This window comes from Nothobranchius furzeri, chromosome 14 (genome assembly GCF_043380555.1).
Source record: "Nothobranchius furzeri strain GRZ-AD chromosome 14, NfurGRZ-RIMD1, whole genome shotgun sequence".
Lineage (NCBI taxonomy): Eukaryota > Metazoa > Chordata > Actinopteri > Cyprinodontiformes > Nothobranchiidae > Nothobranchius > Nothobranchius furzeri.
The window spans coordinates 40899426-40910313 of record NC_091754.1 but is presented as its reverse complement, the minus strand read 5'-3'; the positions used below and the strand labels follow the sequence as shown (position 1 = coordinate 40910313).

At 45.1% G+C, this 10888-nt stretch overlaps 1 protein-coding gene across 2 annotated transcripts in view; it reads left to right on the top strand.

Moving 5' to 3' along the window:
• Positions 1-229: 229 nt before the first annotated feature.
• syt8 (synaptotagmin VIII) overlaps positions 230-10888 on the top strand; it is a 30057-nt gene continuing 19398 nt past the window's right edge. The window contains exons 1-2 of one of the 2 annotated variants that reach the window (XM_054746527.2): positions 230-386; positions 10444-10645. In XM_054746527.2, the coding sequence (XP_054602502.1) occupies positions 10465-10645 (181 nt within the window). In that variant the 5' untranslated portion in view covers positions 230-386; positions 10444-10464. Of the gene's footprint in view, positions 387-9180; positions 9387-10443; positions 10646-10888 lie in introns of those variants that run through there. The other variant, XM_015965652.3, reaches the window with a different exon arrangement.

Sequence of the window (10888 nt, the reverse complement as noted above, 5' to 3'; positions counted from 1 at the left end):
CATGTAGATCACATTCGTTTGGACCCCCCCCCCCCCCCCCCCCCAAGAAAATTGTTCATCTGTAACTTTTGTTCTGTTGGAGGACACACCATGTATTCAGAGGTATTCCAATAACTCCACCTGTATTTGAACACTGAGTGTGCAGACGTGTGTGTATGTGTGTGTGTGTGTGTGCGCGCGCGTGTGCGTGCGTGTGTGTGTGTGTGTTTAACAGGTGTGGTGCCGCTGCATGGTGAAGGAAACATGCTCTAAAGGAGTTGAAGGTAGATGGCGATGATGAACAAAAGTCAAATTTAAAAGCCGAGTGACCAAAAGGTGAAAGAATGAAGCGTGAGTGAAGAAAATAAACATCTGGAGAACCTGATCACCATCTGAGCTGCACACAGGTATCGTTGCTGCTGCTTTAAACTTTTCTCTTTCTTCTACTTGTCTTTTCTTCACAGCCCTCGCCTTGTTACTGAAAACAGTCTGAAGGGGCGGTTTGTGTGCTTCATTCAGGTCATTACGCCTGACCCTACCTAAAAAACATGTCATTTCTGTAGATTATAGAACAAACTTTTCTTTTGTTCTAAGTGGTTTCCTACAGAGACAAACAGGACACACCAACACTAATTTATGAGACTAAAAATAAAACCAGCAGAGGAACTTCTAACTTCATTGAATTGATTTTTTAGGTTATCCATATCACATATTCTAGTTAAATACTTTTGTTTATGAAATTGTTTACCAGCAAGGCAGAGTTAAATATTGTGGTATTTAAAATGTTCATCTGCGGTTTGGCGAGCAAATATTTGGTAGAGTCACTATAAATAAGGTTTGACAGGGATGTAGGCACATTAGCCATTCTTCTCATATACACACAGTATGTAAGTCTAGTAGGAGCTAGAAACAGATTCATGCATTCATTGCAATTTTAGCAGAAAAATCAACAAACTTAAGGTGCAATTCTTCAAAAGACATCTCCATCCTTTATTTCTTTAGCGAGTGTTGATTTGGTTTTAAACATGAAGGTGAACCAGATTGAATTTCTAACATTCAGGATGGTGAAGACTGAAGGCAGCAGCCGTTTTTAGTCTGTTCGTTTAATTCTCTTTAGAAATAAACATATCTGCTTTAGACTACATTGTGTGATGGATCTAGTGACCACTCCCAGGTCAGGTACCTTATGATGGTGGCTCCCAAGTGGAAGTCTAAGACCTTTTTCCACATTTTGACTATAGGAGGATCTTTGCGTGCATGAGTGGTTAGGTGGCAAGAACACACACTTACCCTGCTGTCAAGTCGTTGTTGTTGTTGTTGTCGTCATCTTCCTCCACTTATTTGGGTCCGGGTCGCGGGGGCAGCATCCCAACTAGGGAGCTCCAGACCGTCCTCTCCCCGGCCACCTCCACCAGCTTCTCCGGCAGGACCCCAAGGCGTTCCCGGACCAGATTGGAGATGTAACCTCTCCAACATGTCCTGGGTCAACCCGGGTGCCTCCTGCCGGCAGGACATGCCCGAAACACCTCCCCAGGGAGGCGTCCAGGAGGCATCCTGACCAGATGCCCAAACCACCTCAACTGGCTCCTTTCGATCCGGAGGAGCAGCGGTTCTACTCCGAGTCCCTCCCGAATGTCCGAGCTCACCCTATCTCTAAGGCTGACTCCGGCCACCCTACGGAGGAAACTCATTTCATCTACTTGTATCCGCGGTCTCGTTCTTTCGGTCAATACCCAAAGCTCATGACCATAGGTGAGGATTGGGACGTAGATCGACCGGTAAATCGAGAGCCTGGCTTTCTGGCTCAGCTCCCTCTTCACCACGACAGATCAACTCAGCATCCGTATCACGCTGAACCAATCCACCTGTCGATCTCCCGATCCCTCCTACCCTCATTCGTGAACAAGACCCCGAGATACTTAAACTCCTCCACTTGAGGTAGGACCTTGTAAAGGGTTCACGTTATTTCCTGAACCATGAGACATGAGATTCCATAGAAAATAAGGAATCAACCTTATGGACCTTTGGGTACCTTTAACCAGAAGATTGGAACTTTTTATTGCAGGGATTATGTAACACTTCATATTAACTCAGAGACAACAGAAGAGAGAGTCAAGTTTTAAAAGTTTAAAGATTTATTACTAAACAAATTAAAATTAGACTCACTTTAGCACTGAATGTATGGTGTAACTAAGGTGAAGTGAGACGGAGAATGGTGCAGTGTGGAATGTTGTTCAGAACCAGCAAATCCGGAGAAACGATTAGTTCTGGTGGGAGTGAAGGTGATGTCTTCGCGCTAAGCTTTGATTTGGAGATTCATAAACACATAAGATGCCATGTTGTCGCTCCACACATACCCTTAGAATGAGATCTCCGTATAGATCCAGACTGCCAGGTCCTCGAAACCCTCTTTTGGTACCGGAGCCGATGAAACAGCCTCAGCAGTACGACAGACTAGTCTTTGGATTGTCTCCAGGTAAAAAGCGACAGTTGGTTGACAGCGTCAGATGGACCCGGAGGGTCAATGAGTTCAGCTTTTATTCTGAACGGAACCGTTGCTTGATTGGTAAAATGCAACAGATTTTATCCAGCTTGTCGTTGGTTCTTTCGGCTGAAGAGGAAAGTTACAGATTGGCCACTCCGTCAACTTCTCTAGAACGCTTTGAACTGGCATTAAAGATGAAGTGGGCATACTGTTATAATTCGGATGTTTTGGTTTATGGTCGAATGAAAAGATGACAGATTTACCAAGCACCACCAAAACCACGCCTCCGTCAGATCTGGCAGATTCTGATTGGATCAGTAAAAGCAACGTGTCATGTCTTAACGCTACGTGAGATCAGTCTCTAGTGGAAACATTAAAAGTTATGTTACTTATTATCTTCTGTAGGATTATAATATCAAGTAATTAATATTTTCATTTCACAGATTGGTCACATCTTATTATTGACTAACACTTTGTTTGATTAGCTTATTAAAAATAGAGTTCTTTGATTTATTAAAAAAGAGTCCTTTGTCCTCATTCTTCTCTTGAGCTGGAAAGAAAACAGTTTAGAAGCAGATGCATGAGACCTTGAACAATATCTCATGCAGATTATTTCTTGCTGAGGAGAGGGGGAAAATTACTTTTAGGTGGAAAACAGTGATTTCATTCCATTACAGACCTCTCTCCCATGGACGTAATTTTGAGGGGGGACAGGGGGGACATGTCCCCCCCACTTTTTCCCAAAGTCGAGTTTTGACCCCTGCACTTTTTACCATCCAAAAACAATATTACACTATATTAAATTGACACTGGTTGAGCTCTAGGACCAAGCAGAAAACAACCGTTTGTGTTGAAGCCTGTTTCCCATTAGAACATACTGTAAAGATACCCCCCCCCCCCCCCCGTGTCCCCCCCACTTTAAAACTGAAAACTACGTCCATGCTCTCTCCCGACCCAGATTTGGCAAGCCACCCTTTTCCAGTTGAGAACCATGGTCTCAGATTTGGAGGTGCTGATCCTCATCCCAGCCCCTTCACACTTGGATATGAACCTACCCAGCAAGAGCTAAAGGTCAGAGCTGGATGAAGCTAGGAGGACCACATCATCCGCAAAAAGCAGAGACGAGATTCTCCTGCCACTAAACTCGACACACTCCACACCACGGCTGCACCTAGAAATTCTGTCCATAAAGGTAATGAACAGAACCGGTGACAAAGGGCAGCCCTGGTGGAGTCCAACCCTCACCAGGAACAGGTCCGACTTACTACCGGCTATGGTGACCAAACTCACGCTCCTCTGGTAAAGGGACTGAATGGCCCTTAACAAAAGGCCACCCACCCCATACTCCTGGAGCGTCCCCTACAGGGTGTCCCTGGGGACACGGTCATAAACCTTCTCCAAATCCACAAAACTCATGTGGATTGGTTGGGCAAACTCCCATGCCCCCTCCATCACCCTTGCAAGGGTATAGAGCTGGTCCACAGTTCCACGGCCAGGACGAAAACCACATTGCTCCTCCTTGTCAGCAGCTCCCCATCCCCACTGTAAACAGTGTGAGCGAGTTGCTGCCTTCCTCTCCTGAGGCGCCGGACAGTTTGCCAGAACCTCTTTGGCGCTGATCAATAGTCTTTCTCCATGACCTCACCAAACTCCTCCCACCCCCAAGATTTTGCCTCGGCAACTGCCACTGCTGCACCCCGCTTGGCTATCCGGTACCCGTCTGCTGCCTCTGGAGACCCACAGACCAGCCACGTCCTGTAGGCTTCCTTCTTCAGCCTGACGGCTCCCCGAACCTCTGGTGTCCACTAGCGGGTACGGGGGTTGCCACCACGACTGGCATCAGCCACCTTGTGACCACAGCTAGCAACAGCCGCCTCAACAATCATAGAGTGGAACAAGGCCCACTTGGAGTCGATGTCCCCCACTGCTCTCGGGACGCTGTCAAAGCTCTGCCGGAGGTGGGTGTTGAAGACCGTCTTGACAGGTTCTTCTGCCAGGCGTTCCCAGCAGACCCTCACTATGCGTTTTGGTCTGCCAGGTCTACACGGCATTTTCCCCTGCCATCTGATCCATCTCACCACCAGGTGGTGATCAGTTGACAGGTCCACTCCTCTCTTCACTCGGGTGTCCAGAACGTACAGCCGCAGGTCAGATGATACTACTACAAAGTCTTTCATCGACCTGCGACCTAGGCTGCCCTGGTACCAAGTGTACCGATGGGCATCCTTATATTCGAACATGATGTTCGTTATGGCTAGGGATGGGTACCGAATTCGGTACTTTTTAAGGTACCGACCGAATTCCACAGTACCGACCGAGCACCAATTCACGTCATTTCAAACGGTGCCTCGTTTCGGTACCCGTCCTTCACAATGAGAACTTGCCAAGACAGCTGCGCATGCGCAAGAGCGTTATGTCGTCGGTCCCTGTGAGCGAGTTGTAAACAGAGCAGCATGGGTAGAAAGAACGCACGCTAACGCTTGGGTCAACTTCACTAAATGTGATGGGTAACTGGGTGATGATGAAACCAGCGACAGACAACGATCTAAGTGAGACATCCTCATCTTAGTCTGCTCCGGTAGGTAAATAAAATGTTTAAGATAATGCTACCTTGATATGTTAGCTTCCGTTTCGCTAATGGTGCGTTCGCTTTCTCCTCGGAACTCCGAATTTCCGACTAGAAGAACATGAACGCACTCTAAAGTTTGGCTTCACTTTACTAAATGCGACGGGTGATTGGGTGAAGATGAAACCAGCGACAACAATCTAAGTGTGAGGCATCATCGTTTTAATCTGCTCCAGCAGTTAAATAAACTGTTAAAGATAACGTTAGCTTGATATGTTAGCTTCCATTGCCGCCGTTGTTATCAGCTAATGGTGCGTTCGCTTTCTTCTCGGAAATTCTAACTTCCCAGTAGGAAAAATCAAATGAAAAAAGACGGCAAAAGGAATGAAGATACACAGTAAATTTAGTTCACAGTAAAGATGTTTGCTTCAGTTTAATTATCAGCTTATAAAACTACAAGGACGATGTTAAAATACAAACAGTTGAATGTTATTTATCGTGATATTTATCAAATATTGTTATATATTGAGAAAAATATATATTTAATTATAAAAGAGAATTAAAATAATAAACACTCAAAAGTATCAAAAATTGGTACCGTTAAGTACCGGTATCAATTCGTAGGTACTGGGAATTAGTACCGGGTCGATTCAAATGTCAACGGTACCCATCCCTAGTTATGGCCAAACTGCGGCTTGCACAGAAGTCCAATAACAAAACACCACTCGAGTTCAGATCAGGTGGGCCGTTCCTCCCAATCACACCCCTCCAGGTAGTGCTGTCATTGTCCACGTGAGGGTTGAAGTCCCCCAGCAGGACAATGGAGTCCCCTGGTGGAGCACTATCTAGCACTCGTCCCAGGGACTCCAAAAAGGGTGGGTACTCTGAACTGATATTTGGCCCATAAGCACAAACAACAGTCAAGACCCGTTCCCCGACCCGAAGGCTCAGGGAAGCTACCCTCTCTTCCCCCGGGGTAAACCCCAATACACAGGCAGAGAGTCTTGGGGCTAACAAAAAGCCAACCCCAGCCCTCCGCCTCTCACCCGGGGCAACTCCAGCAAAGGAGAGTGTCCAACCCCTCTCAAGGACTTGGGTTCCAGAGCCAATGCTATGTGTCGAGGTGAGTCTGACTATATCTAGCCGGTACAGCTCAACCTCTGCCACAAGCTCCTGCTCCTTCCCCGCCAGCGAGATGATGTTCCATGTCCCAGTAACCAGTTTCCTTGTCCGGGGATCGGACCGCTAAGGCTCCCGCCTCCGTCTGCCACCCAATCCACACTGCACCAGACCCTTCATGTTCCTCCTGTGGGTGGTGGGTCCACATTTGGATGAGCCCATGTATCTGGTTCGGGCCTGGCTGGGCCCTATGGGCGAAAGCCCGGCCACCAGGCGCTCGCTCACGTGCCCCAACCCCAGGCCTGGCTCCAGGGTGGGACCCCGGTAACTCCCCGGGCCGGGTACTCCGACTCTTTGTTTTTACGTCCATGAAAGATCCTCTGAACCGTTCTTTGTCTCACCCTTCACCTAAGACCAATTTGTCATGGGAGACCCTACCAGGGGCACAAAGTGCCCCAGACAACATAGCTCCTAGGATCATTAGGGCACTCAAACTCCTCCACCACAATAAGGTGACGGTTCAAGGAGGAATCAAGCTGTCAAGATGTGGCGAAACCTTTCAAAAGAGTTTGAGAGCAAAATTCTCAGTTCATTAGCACTTTAATGCCTGAAGATGAAAGGAGGTTTAAAGAGAAGCTTAAAATGTGACCACAAAATTGAAGTTATTTAAAGCCTGTCCTGAGCTCTGGAATGGTGAAAAATGTCGGTTCATTTCCCCAGTGTGTTGGCCACAAATCTGCTGGAGAGACATTCTTCCTATTTAACAAAAAGCCCTGGACCCTTCCCTCATGAAGGGTTTTCAAAAGTCTGAAGGCCTAGTTATTTTGTTTCATTGAAAGTACGGCTAATCTCTTGTGAAACAGAACATTATGTTCATGCTAACGTCTTATTTATTTATTTATTTATTGTGGAAATGATCGTGGTTTTGGTCACCTGGAACAGAACAAGGTAAAAGTTTGACTCCATGCATTTTAAAATACAACATCTTTTCTAATAAACAAATGCTTAGTCACAAGGCCCTACCACGAACAAAAGCCTAACCTGTCCGTTGCTGCAGGACTCCAGGCTTTCTTCAAAGTATCCAAGTCGCTCGAAATCATCTCTTTTGTATGTTGCGGTTCTTTACAAAGGAAATTCCAGTTTACTTTGCTAAATCCTCCTTCAAATTAAAAATCAATCAATTTAAAGGCAAAATATGTCATTTCTTGCCACACAAGTCTGTGATCCAATGCAAGAAATATAAACATTGACATCATGAATGATCCTCCTATTGGTGATGAGTCTGCACAATTCCTTAAGTCCACAATGAGCTGTTTGATACAAGACACTTTGCCTCAGTGTAGAAAAGACGTCCAGTCATTAGTGAAATAACATGAGATTATTGTCTCACATTTTGATCTGGTTTGTTTTTTTATCACCTGTCAGGATGTGTCAGCACTTCAATATAATTTGATTCACAATCACTGTTTTCACCAGAGTTCATAAACTCAGTAAAGCCTTTTTTACACTGAATGTGGTCCGGGTTCTGTACGGCATCCAAAAAGACCAAAAATCCTTGAGACCAATCAGAACATCCACACCGTCTACGGTGCAGCAAAGATCCAGATGCAGAGCTCCAGATAGGTTCCCCTATGGAGTCCATTTTTTACAGACATCACATGCAGATTGTCATAAAGTTAAACGCGTGTACACACACAGGTGCTCACATCGTGCTCTCATAAGTATGGACCTGGGCACGTTCAACACATGTCTTAAGGCTATGGTTGGCACTTAATGCACTGTGATTCATTATCATGTGATTGTTCAGTTAAACAATGTTGATTTTATATTTCTTCATCAAGTTGATGCAGTGATAGCTTGATCATGTTGTATTGTATTGTGTCCCTTTTTTTTGTTTATTTTTCTTCTCTCTTTCTGCAGGTCTAGAACCAGACTCTTGTTCACCCCCCACCCACCACCCACTCCTTTGTCTCTTCCTTTCTCTTTCACCTCTGTCTCTGTGTCTGGTCGGAATTACAAAGCATTCAAAAACAATAACAATAAAGTTTTAAGTACCAGGTGTGACATTAAAAGCAGACACTTTGATGCTCCACCTGAGAATAAATCTGTAAGGCTTGTCAACAGCATTCAGACATCAATTCTGTTTGCTTCACAGCCAGACAGGACACGGGGAAAAAATAAATAAATAAAGAAGTTAAACAAATTACACGAGTTAGACAGGAAGTGAGATGTGTTTCAATCAAGTGCAACTGGTTTATTTCAAGATTAAACCTGTGTTGCATTATTTTTGCTGGCTTCTTTTATTATTGATGATGGAGATATCAGTTCAGTGAATTGTAGTTCATGTTATTTTCACAGGTATAATTTTAAACGTATTATGTCAGAATTCTTGTGGGAGCAGATGCCGGGAGACATTCGAACACAAACCACGGCCAGTGCGAATGTCAATGTGATTATAGTCTGGCCACGAGCAGTTGAAGCTATCCAGTCATGGGGCGAAATCTACAGTTGTCTTTCAGACTGTCTCCATGTGCAATTGGTCATCACTAGGACCAATCAGAGCAACTAACAATTTGATGCCATGGCAATCAGTCAACAGGGCAGTTCGCCATTAAATAAAGGACTTAAGTACCTGTATCTGATCACGTCTCAAAGAAGTCACTTACAGGGCAAGACACTAAATTTATGAGGCCAAAGGTGGACCTGCTGAGGCTAGCGGCTAGCATGGCTGGACCAATATGCAGAGCAAAATCTTTTGTTACTGCAATGGTTGGCCTAGATTTCTAGGCTACCTCCTACCAGATTCGATGTGAAACAGGCTGTGGGAATGCTGTTTATAAACATTCTTGTTTAATGACACTAGCTGATGCTAATGGGTCCTAAATCCTAATCCCATTAGCTCTAAATTTAAAAGTGCTAATGCTTATATTTGTAGCAGTCAGGCCACTGTGCCCCCCCCCCCCCCCCCCCCCCCCCCCCCGCAGTCTTTCTGCTACAGCTCAAGATTACAGGAAGGCGACTGTGTTGTCCTGATTAACACGACTCTTTGTGGCTTCCTGTCTTTGATCAGTTTAAAGGTTGTTTTAGAAAGAAACGTCCATTCCATTTGCCCAGTTGGATGTCACTTCCTTCCTTCCTCAGTCACTCTCCAGCATAAATCTGAATCTGGTGTGAGTTGTGCTTCAGTTTGTGTGGAGTGAGTAGAAAGAACGGCGTTTCTGTGAAACCGACTCAAGAGTGAGTATCACACCTCTCTTATAGATTTGACAGTTTGGATTGAGATTATGTTAAAACTCTAAATAGAAGTTGAGTGAAATTATTATTTACTTTTGCTGAAGATGCTGAAGGCAGCGGATACTCGGAGTAACTTTAGCCTGCTGGGTTTTGAAAGTTAAAACTGGCTACATTTTTTAAAAAATCTCAACACATCAGTCATTTTTCTTTTTTGTGGTAAAAAAAAACGTTGTTGACAAAAGGAAATTGACTGCTGTGTTGTGCGTGCTGCCATCAGAGTCAGAATCAGTCGAGGACTTAATGTGCTGCTCAGGCCTGTTTGCTCATGGTGGAGTCCTGCAAGTGGAATTCAACTCAGGCATGTCCCTGGCCTTGATGTTGATAAGATGTCATCCATCAGTGCTGTTGGAAAATTCCAGCTTCCTGGTGTTTAAGGTTCTTTATTTGTTGACTCGCCTGCCTGTGTGTGTGTGTGTGTGTGTGTGTGTGTGTGTGTGTGTGTGTGTGACTCTCAGCTTTAAGGGGTTGGATTGGTAGGGTCTACAAGTCTTAATCTGGGGCTTTATTTCACCATGCAGTGGTGCCCCTTACAGAATTGCTGACCAGTAGCTAAACTAGTTACCAAAGGACCCATCGGGTGTACCACCATAACATTTTCTCTGGGCCCCCTTATGAAGATGTTCTGGGGGCACCACTGTCACCATGTTACCATCTCACCATCTACGTTATCAGTCTCCCCGTCTCAAAAATGCATGTTGGGGACTTACGTCATTTTCTTTTATTTTGACGTAATAAACCTTTAAAAATGAGGTCCCTGCTGATTAAAATCAGGAGTGTTTGAGCAGAGAAACCTCCAACATCTGCAGGATGATGACCCTCAAGGTTCAGAACTGGACACCACTGCTGTAGACTAAGTTGTCAGTCAGGTGTCAGTCATACACCTGTGACTGGAACACACCTGGCAACATTTTTCAACCTGCTCTTTGTAACTGGAATTAATTTGTAACAGTTTCCAGCAGCTTTTGAGTCTGAACTCCATTTTAATATTTCTTGCTTTCAGAGTTCTTCATCCTGCCTCATCATGCCCTCTAACCATCCGTCATCTTCACATCTGATCCGAAACTCGTCGGCCATGTTGGGAGTCAGTACAACAAAAGGCACACACACAGACCCTCCCTACATCTTCACCACCTCGGCTGTTACTAATGCCAGTGCCAACGTTTTTGCCGACTTCTTTGACAACCTGCTGAATCACATTCCCTGTAAGTGACTGAATAGCAGCTTCCTCCTAACAACCCTCCACCTGTTCCCTTCAGACCGTGAAAGTTTGTCCTGCTGGTGGTGATAAGTGGAAGCACAATAATGCTCAAACACATCAGCTCTGTGTGAGAAAAAATAGTTTTTTAAGTGAAATAGCATTAATTCGAGTAAATGGTCGGAGCCCCACCCCCTCCCCTAAAACATTTTTCCTTTCAGCCATTCTGATCATGTACAAGTTACTCATT